Consider the following 22,213-nt stretch of genomic DNA (forward strand, 5'->3'; position numbering starts at 1 on the left):
CCAAAAAATAGTTCAACTTTGCATAAATATTATCATTCTAAAAATCATAAACACAAATTTCATATGCTGCAAGTATAATAATTATATGTCAGCTATTTTATGCATAATTCATTTTATAAAATGATTAAAATACTACACAAACTCTGCCAAATGAACAAAACTCTAAATTCAAATTAAACTATATTTATTTCCATAATAAAATTATGAAAAAAAAATAGAAAAGAAAGAACGTAATTTAAAGGAAGGAATTTGAAGAATTATCTTTAAAATGCAGTGAAACCTCTCTATCAAGAAGACAACAGGTCAAGGTGAGTTTGGCCTTTTGTAAATGTGGTTGCCTTAGATACCTAACTACAGTAAAAGATCCGTAATCTGGACGTCCATTATCCAGAGTGATCTATAATCCGGACCTAAAAGCCACAAACCTTTTTCTTTGTATGCTTTACGCATGCGTGTAATGCATTTAAGCATGCGCATGCACACTGGGAGGATGTCTCCAGATACATTAAAAAATGCTTGGCATAATTTATGGCCAGCTACTATATTTCATGGTGAGGATGATGAAGATGATAGCCATGAATTTGAAGGTTTTCGGACATCGCAAACTAAAGGTGAAATTTTATAGTAATTAAATTTTGTAAAGAAATGTGAAGCGGTAATAAATGAAGATGATATAACAGAAGTTTTTCATTGCAAAAACAATGCCCCAATCATCAATCAATTAACGGACGGCAATATCTGTAGTATGGTTCTAGATCCAGAAAATACCGCTTCCAATAGGTGGAACTTTGTAACTGAACAAGAAATTATGTATGTTTATAGAATTAAAGAGAAAGTATTAGTACAAAAAACGAAGAAACTTAAACAACTTATATTGAAAGAAATGTTTAATACAGTGAACAAATTAATATTAAGCTTTTTTTTTTTTTTTTTTTTTTTGTAAATTTTGATACCCTTTAGGTCATAATTGCTCTTTATTTCATAAATTACGGTTTCATTTTTTTAATTGTATAATTTCTGCATGCCATCTCACCAGATTTAAAGTGATGATCTCTAATCCGGAAAAACCCCTAATCTGGAATTATTACTAATCTGGAATAATCCTAATCTGGAATCCAGATTACGGACTTTGTACTGTATTAATGACTTTAATGGTAAATATCTGAGACTATTAAATTGTTATTTTATGTAATGTTATAATGTTAGATATAGTTTTTATTTACTTGTTTATTTGATGTATTGGGTCATATAAAAAGTTGCCCGTGGATTTTTGCCACTAGATGATGTTGATGCCTATATATCCAGCAACACTCACCCAATTGTCTCAAACAAACATGTGCTTAAAAAGATGACATTCAGCTTCCACTGTTTGTGAAGACAGTTTTCTAAATCATTGCTTGTGTGAATAGTTATATTGATTTGAAAATGAGTGAAATATCTGAAGAAACGTGCTATGTGATGCTTTTTTACTATATATATATAAAAAAAAAAAAGGAAAAAAAGGAAAAAATAATACAAAAACATGCCAGAAAATTTGTGAAGCATGCGGTGAAAATGTTGTGAGTGAACGAAGGACCCAAGAGTGGTTTGTTCGATTCCATTCTGGAAACTTTGATGCCAAAGAATTTGGAATTGTTCATTGTGAGCTGCTGCAACCTGGCAAAACCATCAATTCGCCCCTGTACTGTGCACAACTCAACCATTTGAACAAAGCAATCCAAAAAGAGTAACAAGAATTGGTACCCAGAAAGGGAGTTGTGTTCCATCATGACAATGTGCGGCTACACATATCTTTGATGACTCTGAACAAATTGAAGGAACTTGGTTTGGGAGTTTTGATGCATCTACCGAATAGCTCGGACCTTGCACCGTCTGACTACCTTTTGTTTCGGTCTCTGCAAAATTCTGTTGATGGTAAAAAACTGGCTGACCGAAGCGCCACTGAAAATCACTTGGCCAAGTTTATCGACGATAAACCGCAGAAGTGCTATACCAATGGAATTATGAAGTTACCAGAAAAATGCCGAAAGGTCGTAGATAATAATGGTCAATATGTACTTGATTAAAACTGATTTTCAATAAAGAAAATTTTTATCCAAAAATGTACCATAAAACTGTGGAGACTATATGGCCTAATATTTTATCTAATAATAATTGAAGAAATTTCTTTAATTAAAAAGGGAGAAAAAGAAAATTTCAGAGAAAAAAAGTTCTATGGAAGTTCTGGATAATAAATAGATCATTCTCGTTACTGGATGTTCAAATTTTGGACTTAAGACAGTATCTAAATTTTAGAATACCTAAATAGAAAATCAGATACCCAGAAGACATGACAGACTAGTTTAGAAGTTTAGCAGTCTATCTAAAATTGGATATTGATATGTGAAGACATTTTTATGTCAATTATAAAAACTAAACGACTTTCATTAGAAAAAACAATTACATGACGCTTTATTACATAAAATAAAGAACAATTCATTTACCATAATCAACATTCAAGCATTTTATAATTTGGGACTTATTTACTTTCTCATTGATCATAAAAGTGGTAAAACTCCTACCAAATTTGTGCCAACTATTCCAGCAGAAGTTTGATGGAAGAGACTGCTCTTTATTCAATTACATAACCTACAGACACAAATCTCAAATCTATATATATATAAAGAAGAAAGTCTGTGTGTGTATGTTTGTTCGCTAATAACTCCATCACTACTATAGCTATCGTCACCAAACTTTTTACAATTCTATTCTGGGTCCTAGAAAAGGTCGACATCAACTTCTTCTTTTTTTCCTTTTAAAGCAGCTCTTTTCGAGTGCCAACAGTCTCGCAAGCTGGAGATGAAAATCCGCTTTATTTTGAAAATTGTTGCCATTGCTCATTTTCAAACCCTAGAGTTTGTTAATAAAAAACTTCTAAGTTTTAATGCATTGCCACACATTAAATACATTTTTCCCGATTCTAAAAATACATGGAAAGCCATTTTGACTATTCCCATCTTTGTACGACTTTAATCAGCCGAAATATTAATTAAAAACTCTGAAAATGCTAATTTTCGCACTCATTTTTCTGAGAGATAACAGTCTCACATGTTAGAGATTAAAAAAATGCTTTATTTCAAAAAGTGTTGCTACTGCTCACTTTCAAATTGTAGAGTTTGTTAAACAAAAATTTCTAAATTTTACAAAACCTCTAAAGAATGTCTGTGTGTATGTGTGTTTGTTCGTATTTTTGATTTTTGATCCATTATGCTAAATTTTTTGCCACATTCAATCGACTAAAATTGAATATAGGTGAAATATTGGATGGAACTTGAGCTTTTACGACCATTTGATTAGAAAGACGAAAATCACTAAAAACTGTGTGCCATTGTTGCTGATATAATGAGAGAGAATAAGCTTATTTTTCTATCAAATTTTTTTATGTGGGTTCCATATTGCATCAGACTGAAAAATGACTATGAATCGCATTTTTTGCATTGTTATTACAGAAGGATTACAGTAGCATCATTCTCTCTGCTGTTAGATGCATTACTCTCAATCTAACTTAACTGGCATCGGGTACTTCAGCTAGTATAGGATAATAAAAGCATAATTGAAAAAAATTGCACAAAAAAACATATATAAATAAAGAGCTTAAACTTGCACCAATTATATATATATATATAGCTCAGAGGAAGTTTGGAAGGAACAGCTTAATAGCTTACATCCTTTTCTACAAAAACTAAACTGCCTCATCTAGGATTAATTGAAGTTGCATAAAGGCGAGATGCAGCTTTTTTGAGTGTGTTGAGACATCATAATCATCTGCTACTAGTGTCAAACAAGTGTACTTAAGTACCTATAATTGTGTGCTTAAGTACCTATAAAGTACCTATAAATTCATTAAACTTACTTAGTGCTTAAGTACCTATAAATTAGTGCTTAAGTACCTATAAATTCATTAAACTTACATTCAGCATAAGAACTGGATCCGCATGAATGAGTCTGACCATCCACAAAAGAAGATTTTTATAACTAAGAGATTCTTCTGACTTTTCTTTAAATTTCAGAGTACTCACTTTTTCTTTAAGGGTTAAACTCTAAAAAGGAAAAAGGAAATAAATAAATAACTCATGCTAATTAAAAAGAAAGATGCACAATAATCCAGACCAGTCTTCTTCTGTATGGCTGAAAATATTTATTCAAAGAAAATTTAGCCTTTTTATTTGAAATTAATTTTAAACAATAGTATATATTTATTAAATCTACCGCTATATTATTCCAATTTAAACATACATCTTTCCTTGTTTGTATTTTGATGCACACTGCATTACTATATACTAGTATTTATTTACATATTTTTTTTCCTTTTCTGCATCATTTTGCTGTAATACTGAACACATTTATTGTAAATGTTTCATTACTTCTAATTTGCTAGTTATAATTTTATTTGCATTTGCTTAACTGCTTCATTATTTTCAAGAATTTGTAGCTTTCAAGAGACTAAAACAAATTTTTCTAGAATGCTTTGATAGTGCATCGCTCACCTTTAGTGTCAGTTTAAATATATAATTGAAGTTAATAAGATACATCTCAGAGTTTAGTCTAACTTATCTGCAGAAAGAAGTGTTATTTAGTTTATTATTTATAGAAGTTAGTTGTTCAATTTTTATCTATGCTGTGTGAATTTTTGATTGCAATGATATTGTATATCTAGGAATAACCAGCTAACATTCATTCCTGCATTAGGCTAATTTTAGATGTGTTCTCTCTTTTCTAAAAAAATTGTAAATAGCAACAAAACAACTTCAGCCAATTTAGGAGATCTCTACAAATCATTAACATACAACAATATACATTACAAACATGCATTTTTATATGTATGTTTGTGATGTCCTCATCAGTCAATCAGTGAAACTTCATATGACGTTTCATAGCATTACATCAAATGATGCTACAACTGAGTACAGTTGTAGCATCATAAGAATTGGTGTTAGAAGTGGGGAGTGGTAACCATTTTTGTTGTCATGATATGCAATGCACAGTTTCTTCAAAAATAACAATTGTTTTCAAACAATGACAATCCAATCAACATTTCCATGTTAGTCGTCATAGCTGTGTTCCTCCTCTCATAATAAGATTTTTTTCAGTTGATGGGGAATTTTGGAACATGATAAGATAAATACACTGCTGGTCATTAAAATTGCAACACCAGGAAGGAATGATATCACGAACATCAAAATCACATGAACAGAAGAAGAGGTTGGGATATGCAAATATATTTCAGCCCATTTAGATGATGCAGGAGGAAAAAACGTCATCTGAAGACCTGCATAAAAGAAAAGTTGTGCAATGGATTTTTCATTGGAAAGCACTTTGTAAGGTAGGAGTTTGCTCGGAATATTGTGTTATGTCTCAAATAAGATGAAGAACTGCTTACCAGCAAGTGTTGGAATGCATACTGCTTACTGAGCTGCTTACTGAGAGTGTGGATTATCGCTCCATGATATCACCCGTTGCACTGGTCAACATCTAACCACTGTCATGTGCATATAGAATCAATGGATTGTTCAGGGTCATATATTGAATAGCATGCAGGATCTCAATGCCCTCCCATGAATAATGCCAGAGAGGACAGACATATTGTGAGGTCAGCCCTGCAAAACCGTAGAACCACATCATATTAAGGAAATTACCATGTTTGCAGCACACCTAGTATCTGCTGTATGGTGCATCAATGTTTGCAGCCACGAGGACTATCAACACAATGACCATTACTTCGGCTTCACTTGACAATGCAGCATAGAGAGAGACAGCGACTCTGGTGCACTGAATGACAAAGCTGGATACAGGAGTGGCGCAACGTTGTCTTTTCAAACGAGTTCCAGTTCTTTGTGCAGTATTCCGATGGCTCTATGCATGTCTTGAGGCCCTGAAGAGACCACACGTTGTCTACTTGCATTCAATATCAGCATAGGGGCCCTGTACCTGGTGTAATGGTTTGAGAGGCCATTGGGTGCACAATACGTACATCTCTAGTTCAGACTGATGGTAATTTGAATGCAGGCTGGTACATTTCTGACATCTTACATACAGTGGTTGTGGCCTACCTTCAAGGCTTGGCAAACACCATCTTCCAATAACATAATGCAAGACCACATGTTCTGACCTTTCTTAATACACAGGGTATTTGATTGCTGCCCTGGCATATGGTTGATGAAGCATGGCATAGACTTAAAGCAACATGGAATGAGTTGCCAGTTTCTGTCATCCAAGCCCAGTTCGTATGCATACCTAACCTGGTAAGGGCTGTTTTACATGCCAAGGGTGGTAACTGCTTCTACTAATTTAGATCCTTGTAAACCCCCAAACTGCTTACAAATTTAATCATTTTATCTTCATGCCATACTGTTTACGTAGAATAATTATCTTTTTTTGCATTTGCTTTCCTTCATGGTTTTGCAATTTTAATGGCCAACACTGTACGCACACAAAAACCAGCAGAAATCAAACACTTGAGCATACTGAACAAGCAATGAAATCTAGTCCCTTCCTGTTCTACTACTCAACTTGCATTTTCACGACTTGAAAATTTTCGGCTGTGCACAAATTGACATCATGATTGGCAATCTTTACGTTAAAGCTTTTTACACATATGACAAAGAAAATCACAACCGTTAATACTGAAATTATCATGTGTAATGAAGTTCATTTCTATCTCTCAGAATTTGTCAATAAATAAAATTTTCAGTACTGTTCCAAAACAGCTTCATGGAGATTCATTAATAGTCCCAATGGGTTGTATTTTGATGCACCGTGTCAAAGTTTAGGGTGACCGACCCATATTTCTTTGAGGATAATGATCAGACAATAAGACTAAATGCAGAATGATACATTTTATTGATACAAAACTTCCTTACTCCAATATTTAGCTGAAGTCAAATCAGTCTGCGATTTCAAAAGATGTGGAAACTGCACACATGAAAGTGTTAATGACATTATTTCTAGAGCGTTTGCGATGTGGATATATTGTGGGGCAATTTTGAAAACATGATCTTTGAGATACAAATTCTACCTATAGAAATACTTAAAATTTAAAATGCAGATCAATAAAACTAAAGGCAGTCAGCTAAAATAAATTCCACAAAACAACATGAAATGTTTCACTTATCAACTTCTACGCTGTGCAGACAGAGGACGATGATGTTTGCAAGATTTCATTTTCAGAAGTTAATATTGGTGTCATTTTTATTTTTTCCAATAGCAGTTGTAAAGTTACTTAATTTTATCAAATTACAACATGAAGAAAAATGGGTGCGTTATATTTACCAAGTTATATAATTCCAAAAAATATCAAGTTTTTCTGCCGCACCCTTTAAATACATTTATACATTTTAAAGTTCCCACTACCATCTTTTGAAAATACTTTTAATTATTTTGTAGTTATATTACAAGTATTTTGTATAATACAATATAAAATATAATCTGATATGAAAAATGTGAGACAGATTATTTTAAAAACACTTATAACATTATTCATTAACATATACTTTAAATTCATTGCTTACATTTATCAAATATAATGGATAGGTGTAATACCACTTTCTATTTTCATATGAGTGATATTGCTTAGGGTACTTGCACACTGAATAGCACAAAACTCAGCTTCATAAATCATAGGATGCTTCACACCTTATTGGGAAAATTAACCCTCTGTGTACGGCGTCTGCGATTTCCACAGGATATGAAGTACGTCTAATACAGGTCGCGTGGAAATAGCTTGCTAAGTTTATTTCTGTTATTTTCAATACGGATCCCGCTTTTTCTCCGTGTAGACTAAGAATATTGTAATACAGTCAAAAGTCGTTAATTCGGACACCCATAATCCGGAATAATCTATAATCCGGGCCTCAAAGCTAAAAACTTTCTGCGCATGCGCCGCATTGACACATGCGCATAGGCGTTTACGCGTGCGCGTAAGACCTTTACGACTGCGCATATGCGTGTGCGCAGGCGCAGAATACGTTTTTTCGTGTTCGTTTAATCTATAACGGACGCTATAAGCTAAAATTATCTAATTATCTATTTCAGTTAATGTTGATGATTGTGTTGTTCCATAATCTTCGAATTGGATGCGGCTTATTACTTTTTGCAGACTGTAAAAGCAATTTTATAAAAGTAAACTTGAACTTTCGATTATGTCAAATAGAATTTCCGATGCTGGAGCTCCCAAAGTATCTACAAAACGAAAGTATGTTTCGATGTCCGTCAAACAAAAAGTGGAATTGCTGCAAAAAATGGATAAAGACATGAAGAAGGTGACAGAGAGGTTAGTGAAAATGAAAACATTTCGATTGACAAGTTAGTCGGTATTCTCGGCACAACAATTACGGGACTTGAACAGCGGAACTTTGTAACTGAACAAGAAATTATGTCTGTTTATAGAATTAAAGAGAAAGTATTATCACATAAAACGAAGCAACTTAAACAACTTACATTGAAAGAAATGTTTAATAAAGTAAACAAATAAATATTAAGCTTTTTTTTTTTTTTTTTTGTAAATTTTGATACCCTTTAGATCATAATTGTTCGTTATTTCATAAATTAAGGTTTCATATTTTTAATTTTAGAATTTCTTGTAAGATGCCATCTTACAAGATTTAAACTGATGATCTATAATCCAGAAAAATCGATAATCCGGAATCGCCGAAGTCCTGACGAGTCCGGATTAACGACTTTTGACTGTACAGTAGAAGTCCAGAAATCTGCAAAGCTTGGGACCAGAGGTTGTGTGGATTTTAGGATTTTGCAGATTTCAGGACAGAAAAGATAAATCATAATATTCAGACTAAAAGTGCAAAATAAATAAGGTGTATTAGATACATTTAATTAAATTATTACATACATTATTGCAATAACTTATTATATGCATTAAATTATTATTACATATATAAATTGGTTATATTATTCATTGCATTATATATACACAGCATTGAGGTTTGCCGATTCATGCAAAGATTTTCAGTATTTAAACAGCTTTTCTTTGTTTTTCCGTTTTTCAACATTGCAAGCAGTAAAATCATGAGTGCGTTTCTTATCTGTTATTGTATTGAAAAGGGCTGAAATTTAAAATATTCTTAATTTATTCACAAAATATATGGATTAAAAAAAAAGGCAGCACTAAATAATCTCGTGAAATAACAAAGCTCAGAAAATACAACAATGTGAATCGTGAACTTGAAGAGTTGATTGAACTGTCTGCTTTTTTACCTCGATGCAGATTAGAGGGGAAAAAACTTTTATCATGATGGCAATAATTTGGTATTTCCGTTATGACTCATTATTATTTGGTAATTATGACGACATTATTTGGTAAGTATTTTTTCTTCGATATTTCGTACTCAATGTTGCGGTTTAGGGAACCTATAAACTGAATGTTTATGTTTTGAGACACAACGCAGATTTCAGGAGTTGGCGGATTTCAGGTCGGCGGATTTTCGTTAATTGACTGTATTCATATTTTACGTTTTGTTTTGCATCTAGACAACACTACAGGTTTATAGCATAGTAAGGGAATACTATTGTTTGCATTTTTATATTTTTATTTCATGCATGCGCCGTAAATGTATGTTTTTTAAAATTAAAAAAAACTATTAAAATTTTTGCATTACTCTAATTTCTTATAAATATGTGAATTATGAAACATGTCTTCGTCATGAAAATAGAAAATTTATTAAAAAAAAAAAAAAAAAAAAAAAAAAACCACCATCCCATATTTCAGAAATAGAATATATCTAAATCACACCGTATAAGGAGGGTTGATAAACAGCTGGCACTAGCCTGTATATGATTTTAATTGCATATTCACTTAGAAATTGAATAACCGTTGAATTCCTTCAACAAAAAATTGGACTTTTTTATAATAGTCTCTGATAAACTAAACAATCTCATCAGAGTTAATGGTAATCTAAAGTGAAAGTATCATTACTGGGTTCTTGAATGAAAAGGTTATAAAAATTAGAGATAGCCTTCTAATTAAAATTTATTTCTTAGCACTAAACATAAAAATTAAAATATCAATTATATATAGAGCTAACAAAGAACAATGTTCAAACCATTGAATTCTCACTAACCTGACATAACTGAGATTGAAGAAGGAAGCATGAAAATAGATTTTAAATACATTTTAGCCACAGAGAATCAAAGACAGCATCATACTCTCAGGGGAATAAAGTAATTCACTGACATATAATATAAATTTTAAGTTGCACAGATATAAAAACACTACTTTAACGATAATGCATTAACTGATTTGAAAAGTATAGCTTTGTTCTTTTGCTACCTTAACACATCATAACTCAGTATTTTAGTAGAAACATTTAACCCTCCAAGGGTTACAGACATAAAATTCGATACACAAAGATGGCTTGCCAATTCATTACACAAGAAAATTTCTCCCAGCTCTTGATCTATGTTTTTCAGATTATGTGCATATTAGAAGAAAAGGAGTCAAGGTACAAAGTTCATGGGTCATTTTGGAATTAAAATCAAAAAAATATTAATTATTCATGATATTTTGAGGAATTTTGAAATTTCAGAAACAAACTTGTAATGCTTGGAGGGTTAAAAAAATATTTGCTTAATAAACTCACTTATTTTCCTATTCAACTAATTAATCCCATTTTTTCTAGTTAATTACTTAGATTTCGAACATATAATTTAATAACAGCTTTTCAAACTCTCAAAAATTTATACATATAATGATATTTTGATCTATAGTACAATATGGTGATATTCTTTTTTCTGCAATACAATGAAATCACATTCAGTAAATTGATATACTGATCTTCATATCAAAAGTATTAACTTTTTAGCAGACGAAGACAAGAATTTTATCAATAAATAGTCACAAAAATGTTAAATCTCCTAAAAATATTGCACTTCCCCCAAACTTACTTTTAGGCATCCCTTTTCATAAACCATTATTAATTATTATTATGTTACACCAAACTCCCAAATTTCAATCTGCCAATCTTAACTTATAGGCCTGCTTTGTCTCAAAACCAAAAAGATTTTAAACTTCGAAAATAAAAACTTTTGCTACATACATAAAACAAACGCAAAGTATGGTGTAGTTTCAAAAATTAATAGTTGTTTGCTCACTTGCATTTGCACACTCCACGCTATCAGCAGTAAAAACTGTCCATGTTTTTCATACAGTAATTACAGTTCACATCCCATACTTACACCCTAACTAGTTTTTCAAGGAAGGCATTGCAGCACAAGAAAACGTATTACTATGTTTTCCTTTCAGGTGATTATAATTCAGCATTAGCTTTGTGTAAGCTTTAAAAAGGCATAGCATGTATAAGAATAACATAACTAAGCAGTACCAATAATTTACACTATCAGGTGGTTTAGAAGGAAATTAGATCTTGCATAAAAATATGAGTCCTGATAAACTTTGTGTTTCTGATGCATGATTTCTTTGTGTTTCACTTAAAGCATACATGAATCATTTCAGCAAAATAAGTTAAAGGCTATAGCTTGGAAGGAATTACGGATTGCTAAATGGTCATGTTCACAGTTCATTTAGAAATGATGCTGTAGGATGTTTTGCATAAATAGCTGTGTTTTAAACCACATAAGAGACAACTGGTCCAGACAGATTAGCAGACAAACGTTGTACAGTCATTAGGAATTTTGATGCTGAAGATGTGAGAAATGAGCAATGCCCTCGCCAGGACTCGAACTTAGACCTCTCGAATATGTGCTGAGTGTGCTACCATTACACCATGAAGACAAGATGTTGGAAATGGAAGGAAAGATTATACAGAAGGACTCACCATCCCCCAAAAAGAAGACATTCCACAAAAGTGGTAAAGTAAACAGACACAATGTCTGCATGCAGAAAATCAACAATTGCATGCACATAGCCAGCATTTCTGTGCAACATTCTATGAGAAAGTCAGCGCATGCTGGAAAACTAGCTGTTGTCTCAGTTAAATACAATGATGATAATTAACACAACTGGATGAAGCTCCTCTCATTTTCACAAGAAGATGTATGATTTATCCTTAGTATCCAAGTAGATAGTTATCATCTCAACTTAGTAGCACTGGACTGGACATGTTGCAAATAAAAACAACTTTCTCCTTTGGCCAGCCTGTTCACCAGCCTTTACCTCAGGCAAATTTTTCCTCTCAGGATTCATAAAAGATTACACTTCATCGTACATATCCATTCAGAAACTGTAATTGGATAATGTATGAAATGAAAGCCATTACAACAGGTATGCTGGAAAATTTAATATGGATATGTATCAAGTTTACATTACATGTTACAAACATGTTATCATGTTTTCATGTACATTATGGATATGTATCATGCTTAGGTTAAGTTAGATTACTTGATTATAACAAAGCACATATAGGTGACTTTCTAAGGAAAATTGGCTTGTGTTATGGATACGGGGAAAAGCTAATCTGTTCATTGAGTTTGGACGCAAATCAAATTATCAGTTTTAGTTACTATGTGTTTCATATGTGCACACATTCTGAAGGATTATAATTAACAAATCAGAAAACTTGGCTATTTGCCACTGCTGACAGTGTACATACCCTACATGATGAGAAACAAATTTTTTCTTCACTTCTGAAATCCCACAATTCATTTTTGTACATCCTGTATTTCTATGTTAACTATTACAGTCAAAAGTCGTTAATTCGGACACCCCTAATCCGGAATGATCTATAATGCGGACCTCAAAGCTAAAATCTTTCTGCGCATGCGCCGCGAGGCGTTTACGCGTGCGCGCAAGACCTTTACGACTGCGCATATGCGTCTTCGCAAGCGCAGAATACTTTTTCGCGTGCGCGTTTATTGTATAACGGACGGTATAAGTTAACATTATCTAATTATCTATTTCAGTTAATGTTGATGATTGCATTGTTCCTTAATCTTTGAATTGGATCCGGCTTATTATTTTTTGCAGACTGTAAGAGCAATTTTATAAAAGTAAGCTTGAACTTTCGATTATGTCAAATAGAATTTCCGATGCAGGAGCTCCCAAAGGATCTACAAAACGAAAGTATGTTTCGATGTCCATCAAACAAAAAGTGGAATTGCTACAAAAAAAGGGATAAAGACATATCCTTTGTTTATCTAATCGTACCGAAATCTGTTTATCAATTTCATGCAGCTCTGCACGCGGGGGGGGGGGGGGCGTCGCGGCGCGCAATGAACTGGAAGTTGATCTGTCAGCACTATCGTTATCTTCAGGGCAGATGTTTTTATTTTATTCGGCTTATAATTCATTACTAAATGTAGTACTTTATCTCGATGTACTCCGTCTTTAATATGATTTAAATCAAATTCCTCATCATTATAAATATCACGAATACAAATCAAATAGTTTTCTGGTTGCAATTTTCTAATTTTGGCTATGCGTAATGTATGCTTTACGCATGCGCGCGTTGAAAGAAATGTTTAATAAAGTAAACAAATAAATATTAAGCTTCTTTTTTGTAAATTTTGATACCCTTTAGATCCTAATTGCTCATTATTTTATAAATTACGGTTTCATATTTTTAATTTTACAATTTCTGCATGCCATCTTACCAGATTTAAACTGATGATCTATAATCCGGAATCACCGAAGTCCCGACGAGTCCGGATTAAAGACTTTTGACTGTATTTTCTATTTTATAAGACACACCTTGATTTTGGGGCATGAAAATTTTAAAAATAATTAATTAATTGGTTAACAGACTGACTTTTATTAGTATGCTTCATTACAATTTCATTACAATTTGAAAATACTTCATCTCGACGAGTCTGGATTAAAGACTTTTGATTGTAATTATTATGTATTAATTATAAAGATTTAATTTATTAAAATAACAATGTGTTTAGTATTGTGTACCAACTGTATTTGCTGCTTTGCTACCTCTTAGAACTAAACAATTTTTTCTCAGAAATTTATCATTTTAATAATTACTTTCAATAGGAATTTCATGAACATTCAACACACATACAAAACACTGACTATAATTATTGATAAGTATTGAAACCTATATATATATATATAATAGATTCTGTAGTAGAACACAGGCAGATGAATCTATAATGAACAGTGAGAATTTTGATATCGTAGAATACTGAAATGCAGATCCACAATGAGTAAGAAATTTGGCAGTCAAGGAATATTTAATTCAACATTTATTTCAGCAAACATGTTGCAGCCACAAGCAAGTTGGCACAAGAATTGTGCCTATTCCAAGAGGTTTACATTTTTGAAAACTTTGCAGCAAGAAGGAAGCAGCAGACAGACAGCACTCCAGATAGGTCAAAGCGTTGAAAGCAAGTGTGTTATTTCAGGGTGAAATCTTAATTCAGACTGAGTTAGTTTTGCTTCACAATACATTTTGAGTGAATAGTTGATACTGCTGTAAAATTACTATTGGCTGCTTGAGTTTTAGTTCCATTTAGATCACCAGAATTACATAAGAGTCATTATGACATGGATTTATCTAGTTATGCAGTGCAGAGAGAGGTTACTATTTTTAGAATTGAGATGGGAAATTTACATTGCTAATTTAATCTTTTACATATTCTTTTTCCCCCTTTTTTCCCCTTACATATATATATATAAACCACAAACTCAGTTACAATTTGTTTTAACAAAATTAAAGTTAAAAGATTATTTTTTAAGAAAGAAAATTTTTTAATAAAAATTTCTAAAAAGGAAACACTACTACTATTTCACAACTGTTTAAAACAGACCAAAAAAAAAAAAAAAAAAAAAAAAAAAAAAAAAAAAAAACTCTAATTTAATAAATGTTGATTCCCAGTTTCAAAATCACAATTATATTAGTTCAAATTGATATTCAGAATTCACCAAAATGCTTGAATTAAATTACATTATTGAAAGCATAATAGTATTAACTTATTGCAAAATTTCCCTTTCAGCCTAAATCTTATTTATAACATTAAATTTACTTTACAAACACACACCTAGTTCTCAATATGTATGATGTATTTACATAGGAAACTGCATAATGGACATTACAACACAGATAAATCTTTATGAATAATATGAAAGTAAAAAAAATAAGTTGTAGCAATTTCCAAATTTTAAATTTAACTGCCACTTTCTGATTATCTGTATCTCCCCTTCTTGAAAAACTGCTAACCACTGGTGAAAATGCATGCACAATAGCGTATTTGCTAATGCTATAAATATTTTTTGGCATCACATAATACATAAAAGTCTAAAATAAGTTATCTGACAAAAAAATGTTTAACTTCACCATATGCATAATTTATATATTAAACAGACCTATATAAAATTACCAATTACATTAACAAGCTATTTGAAAATTTTCACAAACAAATAAATAAGTCAAAATGTGCCTGTGACATGGAATTACACAGTGATCATATTAAAACTTAGGCCACCTGCTCAGCCAACTGAAGGGAAATTTCAGTTATTGTTATTTCAAGGTATGCACTAAAGATTGTGATTATTTAAAATAAGAGAGCTCTCATGGTTATGGTTACAGAGAACAAATTTCAAAATTTTCTAATGCCTAATTTTCTAATTCTAGCATCCACTCTTTCCATGAGAAAATTGATCAGTATATTGGAAAACCATAAATCGTGCTGGAATGATACATGATAAAATACGTGGAATGATACATGATGGAACACGTATGACAAAAATTTCCAACATAAAACATTTGAAAAGAACAGCATTGTAAAGCACCAATGATAATGCACAGAGGAAGTGCACTGACACTCTTTGCATAATTCACAGGGATAGACAGTAGAAGTAAAAACCACAGAATACTATGTGCAAAGATTTGCTTGTGAAAAACCTTTAACAAGCAGTGTGGGAAGATTGTTTCTTCAATCAGGTGTTCGAACATGCTAATAAGGTGACACTTGCAAGGACACAACAAGGTGAATTCATAAAGGTATTTTTTTTGTGCAAGGAAAATGCTTCTGAAGCAATGCGAGTTTATTAGCCAAATCATAAGCGAAGATGAGTCCAATGTTCCATAAAAATTGTATGTGATCTGGAAAACAAATTGAAAGAAATTGGACACACATGTGATAGGCCTTAAACCTATTGGTTATTGTAGAAGTGGATAATATGATTACTGCAGATCCTTTAAATACTGCAAGAAGTGCTGCTTACAGTTTGGATTTACTGAAATCCACAGTCCTCAAGCTTCTGCACTTTGTCCTGCAGGTGCTTTCTTATTGATTCCAGCACGTTCAGATGTTGCAACATGAAAATGAGCATCAACATATCAACTTTGCAAATTTTTTTTTCTCAGCAGATGTAATGAAATTAGCAGATGGCTGCAACGGATATTATGGATACATAAGGTGTTTTTTTCCTCAACTGGGATTGCAATCTCCCCAAACTGCATTCACTGAGCTGAAGAAAATTTTCACAAAGTAGTATCAGCACTTTTACACAAAACTATCAGCACTAACACAAAACTGCACGGGGCAGCATTGCAAGCATATTTGTTCCGGACCATACTTCTTCAAAGAAGTCACTTCTACAGGTATCCATCACAAGTACTTGATAAACAACAATGTTGCAGAAATATGTAATTCCAGAATTGCAGCAGTGAAATATAATTAAGGACACTGTATGGATGAAAGTTAATGCTCCTCCACCCATCACCATATGTGTTCGTCAAGTGCTGCAACAGCATCATGGCCACCATGATAGCCGACCTCACTGCGATGCATTTCTAATTATAGGGTTATCTAAAATCTAAAAAGAAAGTTATACAGATTTTCTGCTGCGATGTTACGTTTATCAAAGTAGTCAATATCCTGTATGCAAGGCATAATCATCTGCGAAGGAAGGCACATTAAAAACGTCTAAAATTCCAATAAAATCCCCCCTGTGTTATCAGTGACCCTTTACAATGCTTTCTTTGCAAATGTTTTATGCCAGCAATTTTTGTCATACATGAATTGGTCCAAGCCACTTATGGTTTTTACTGATCTACGCTCATGTTCATAAATATGCAGATAATGCCAGCTCCAGCAAATAAAGGATCCAAAACAAAACAAACATGACTTATTCATAAAGTCCATTTATCAAACTAAACATAAAGAACAAAAAAGATGGTATAGATATGATATCATTCATACAAACTATGATTTTTGTTCCCGAGAGAAATTACAAAAAATATCTCCCTTACTAAAACTTAGCATTACATGATTGGTATGATGGTTAATACAGTGTATGCCTCCCAGACGATGAAATACAGTCCGTACAATGCCTAGGCATGCTGAGTATCAATTATTGAGCTGATTATTGCTGAGTGGGGAAGATTCTTACACTCAGCAAGCAATGCTTTCCGAAGTTCTGTAAATGTAAGAGGTGCTTGACGAGCTGCAATTCTTTGGCAAAGCATATCTAAAACATGCTCTATCGGATTCAAATCAGGTGAGAATGCTGGCCATTCAATACAAATGATATCCTCAAATTTAAGGCAATCCTTTACAATACGTGCATGGTGAGGATGGACGTTGTCATAAATAAACACAAATTCTGCACAAATGGCACCCCTAAACAAATGTACATGTTATTCCAGAATGATGTCCCATTAAATTTGGCTTGTCATGGTTCTGATCTGAACATGAAGAGCTGTTCTGGAACCCAGTATAATTCCACCCCAAACGAGCAATCCTGCACCAACATAACAGTGTCGTTCAATGATTTTATCTTGGTGGTAGCGGGTATCTGGAGTTCTCTATGTGAAAATCTGACTTGAATTAGAACGCGAGCTAAACTTGGACTCGTCGGAAAACATCACACAAGCTCACTGATGATGTTGGCATTGTATGTTCTATACTCCAGGCTAACTGCTGGCGACAGCGAGTTGCCGTGAGCAGAACAAATCTGACAGGCTTGTGAGCATATAGACCAACCTGTCCCAAACATCTGTACATGGTTCGTCTTAAAACTGCTGTACCCGTGAAAAAAGACAGCTGACAAGACAGGTCTGATGCTGTACTCCGTCTGCCTCTTTTGGCAGTTACTGCCAAATACTGGTCGTCAATTGGTGTTGCAACTCGAAGGCGAAATGTACTGTAACATCTACTGACATTTCTATCATTCTGGAATCATTGCCCAAATCTAGAGATGACACTTTGGGCTAATCCTACAAGTTCCTCAGATTCTTCCTTCCGAGTACGCCCACATTCCAGACGGCCGATAATTCTACCACGTAAAAAATTATCCACATTCATCCTCTCTATCATAACTATTCGGTTGCAGTACAGGGCGGCTTACAGAATGCTTGTGAACAATTTTACTTATTTGCTATCATTCTTTATATACACTTCTCTTATATTCTCATCATTGTGATGTACCATCATCATCATCTGATAGCTTCCTGTAATTTGCATATTATTCTTGAAGGTGTATGCGATAATTCTAAAGGTGAAATTTTCACTTTAGAGTTGATTTCCGTGTGATTCTGAATTATCCTTAATTTATAGACATGAGTGTTATTCCACGAGAAAAAAAGAAGGATTTTGCCTTTCAAAATGTTTTTCACTGTCATTCTATTGTTTTAAATCATCAAATAACAATATCTGAAAATTTATTTTGATTGGTTGAGTTGATATGGGGGGAGGGTTTTTTTTTTTTTATATAAGCCCCCTGTATAAAGCAAAAAATGGTTTATCAAAAAAATTTTGTGTTAACCATACAAATTTTAAAATATACATGGTGTATCGGCAAAATTTCAAGACTAATAAAAAAACTAAAACTCTTCAAATGTTTCAGTATTTTATGAATTCTGAAATTGATAATTGCAAAACAAACTTAATATCTCGACTTCTACTAATACTGTACATCTCTTGATATATTCTAAAAACTTCCAGAGGAATTTTGTAGAAGCTAACTTATTAGAATACTTTTTCACTCTTACTAACATTTTCATATTATCTAAAATGCTATCAAACTTACATCTTTTAATGTGAAGTTTAACTTCAAGGAACAGAAAGCACAAATAGCAAAAAGGAAAATGTTCATTCACATGACAATGGTTAATAAAAGCAATATTTTTATTTGCAATAAAATGCTTAATGATAACTATATTCTGCAAAAGGGCAACAAATTTCAGTATCTTGATCAAGCTTCTTGTGTACTAATCCAATGAATTCTTTTCAGAAATTATAATATTTATCGCAGAATAAGTTAATGACGAATTCTTTTCAGAAGACTTCTTTCCGGAAGGCATTATATGTTTTCATCATCTTTAAGCAAAAATGCCCCATAAATTACTCTCTACTAATTAAAGAAAAAGTCTTCACTTGAAGTTTCTAAATGAAAAGCTCTTTTGTTCAAAGCAAATTTTCTATACCCATGCAGATAGTTGTCATTTTGTTATGAATGAAACATCATCTTTCATCACTAGTAATAAAACATTGACAATAAAATCAGAGTTACCACCTGTCATTCTATTAAATCTTCACTACTTTTTGTTTTTCAGACTTTGGATAGGTTATTAGCTGAATAAACTCAAACAAAAAGTTTCAATTTAGCAGTCTTTCTGTAAAGAAATGATATTGTTAAGAAAAAGTAGACGTGTTAGTAACCACTGCCACTAGTTATTGTTTGGCAGATCCATAGAAATGAAAAATTCAATGTTAAAACCATGCAGATGCACTATGTATGTATAGTATGGACCAGAGAACTGTTTTAAGGAGGAAAACATAATTAACAAGATTAAAAACAATAAACTACAATGGGACCAACATATACCTGGATCATTCGAAGAGGAGCATGGCTGATACAGCCTTGAGTTACTTTTGTCAGTGTGTCTGTAAACATATTGCGCAGCTCATGAGCTTTGCTATACACAATATCTATCTGTGGCCACCATGGCAGTCTGGGTTGAGTGATGATGCGATAGAGAGAACACACTAAAACAAAGTGGTAAGTAGAAGGAGAATTGAGATTGAGGCACACCTTCAAAGCTTCATTATTATGAGGATTGATGCGAAAGCATGACACAAAACAGTCAATCATTAAGTCTATATCCTGATTGATGGTGGCCTGGCTACGACAAAATGGCTTGGATGGATTGAAGAGCAACAGCTAAAAATATATTTAAAAACTATGTCAAAAATGGTAGCTACATAGAATAGCTTACAAAATATGCATATATAAAATCATCAGTATACTTATTAAATAACATATTTTTCACTAAATTAATAAGCACATTTATACAGATGCAAAATAGCACATGCAGAAGTGAAGTCACCTAATATAGATTGGAAAAATATTACACAATATTCTAAAACGAACAAAACTTTAACGGTTCTCTTTCTAAAATTATGTACAAATTAAGAATGAATAAACATGTATAAAGCATTCAATATTTAGGTAGAGGTATATTCATATTTATTTTTTTAATTTTTCTGTGAGTGGTGAATTTTTAAGATATGTTTTTAAAGTGAATTATAAAGTGCAGCTTTTAATTAAATAATCATCAATTTAAATTAACTTTAGTTGAAGAATAGTTATTAAGATGCATATAAGTTTTTCAAGTAAGATTAAATATAATAAAACTTAAAAGTAATAATAGCATATTCCTCTAATTGCTTAACATATAATTTAACATAGCCTTTCTAAGTTGTCAGAATAAATTTGACATAACTTTTCCAAGTTGTAATGACAGAATAAATTCTGTAAGCATACAAAACTGATAATGTCGATGACTAACATTTTGCAGTTAGCCATCAAGATTCCCTGAAAATAGTCAACCTTTGTAAATATTAAGTAAAATTATTATTTTTCTCATATCCACAGATACCTTAGTGATTTCTGTCCTATAATCATTATTATTCTTTTCAAATTGCCATGCATGCAGGCATATGCAAGTTTTACTCTAAATAATTCCTCTAGCACACAGCTTTATCTTGATTTTTGAGTACTAACTAAACGAAAACATCAAAGTAAAAAAATTTCGGATCAACAGATTTTATTCCCTATGGACAGTTTAGTTAAAATAATTAATAATACAATAATAGAATTTGAATAGCAGTAGAATAAAATTATTAAAACTGCAATAAAAACTTTAATGCATACAATACCTTTAGGTCATTAATAACAGATTGTACCAAGGAGAAAACAACATTGTTGCTATCCAGAATATTTATATATGTTGATGTTTTACATAAACGGACACACGTCACAGCTGCAGCTTCACACAATTGTTTACTTGCAGCATGAGGAACAAGAGCTTTCTTGACACTATCAACAAACTGTCTCTAAAATAAAAAGACAGCACAGTTATTATAAATACTTATTACTTCAATTTATTTAAAATCTCCGCTAAATAAAATAAATAGTTTGATAATACACAACATACAACAAATTCTTCTTTCAAAATTAAGCATTACATAATCTTCAATTAAATGGAAAACAGTACATTTCATTTGGTTAGTCTCAGAATCAATGCCCAAGATTATATTAATCTATGTGTATTGTAATGCAGCAAATTTATAATGAGCATTTTATCATTAAATATCATAGCCGCTAACCTTGAAATATGAAAAACTGGAAGGTTCTCAAGCCCAAAAATTGTGTTTCTTGGAATGTGCTGTGCAGCAATACCATTTCAGAAGAATGCTAAATTGACGTAAATTCATGTGATATTAATATTTAATTAGGTTTCTAAATTTTGTTCTTTGGTACTGAAAAGATCCACAGTAAAGAAGGAAAGATTAATAAAAAATAAAATTAATAATTTATATATGCATTACTGTATGTATAAAAAAATGTAGTGATTAAAACATTAAATAGAAATAGTAGTACCACTGGTTGAATCTTCATAAAATTTTCAACTAATATCGACATTAGATTAAGACAACCAGATCATATAAAATTTCATAGCAAATTATGCTGAAAATGATTATGGTTGGAAGAATGAAATTTGCACAAGCTAAGTTTAATTAATTCATTAAATTTTGTTTATTACTGAAAAACCACTTCTCTTAGTAAAGGCTCTAAATTAAAACTGGGAGTCTTCCAGTAAAAACCATAAAAGTTCACAACTATGTAATAGAGAAACATAATGGCAATAATTAAAGACGTCTTAAAGCATTTACAACATGCCTAAAAACAGCATACACAGATTGAGTAAGAATAAAAAAAGTTATTTGGCACCCGAGCACCTTTCCCCCA

General features: G+C 32.2%; 1 protein-coding gene across 3 annotated transcripts in view; it reads right to left on the reverse strand.

The window, feature by feature from the left end:
- Positions 1-22,213, reverse strand: part of Nf1 (neurofibromin 1) — a 400,961-nt gene that overhangs the window by 288,343 nt on the left and 90,405 nt on the right. For all 3 annotated transcript variants that reach the window (XM_085820392.1, XM_085820391.1, XM_085820393.1), the window contains exons 11-13: positions 21,121-21,297; positions 19,787-20,122; positions 3,951-4,079 (exon numbers count right to left, since the gene is read on the reverse strand). In XM_085820392.1, the coding sequence (XP_085676518.1) occupies positions 3,951-4,079; positions 19,787-20,122; positions 21,121-21,297 (642 nt within the window). The remainder of the gene's footprint in view (positions 1-3,950; positions 4,080-19,786; positions 20,123-21,120; positions 21,298-22,213) is intronic.

The sequence above is a fragment of the Stegodyphus dumicola genome, chromosome 7, assembly GCF_044657685.1.
Source record: "Stegodyphus dumicola isolate Sdum_Otavi_A_Nest chromosome 7, ASM4465768v1".
In the NCBI taxonomy this organism is placed as follows: domain Eukaryota; kingdom Metazoa; phylum Arthropoda; class Arachnida; order Araneae; family Eresidae; genus Stegodyphus; species Stegodyphus dumicola.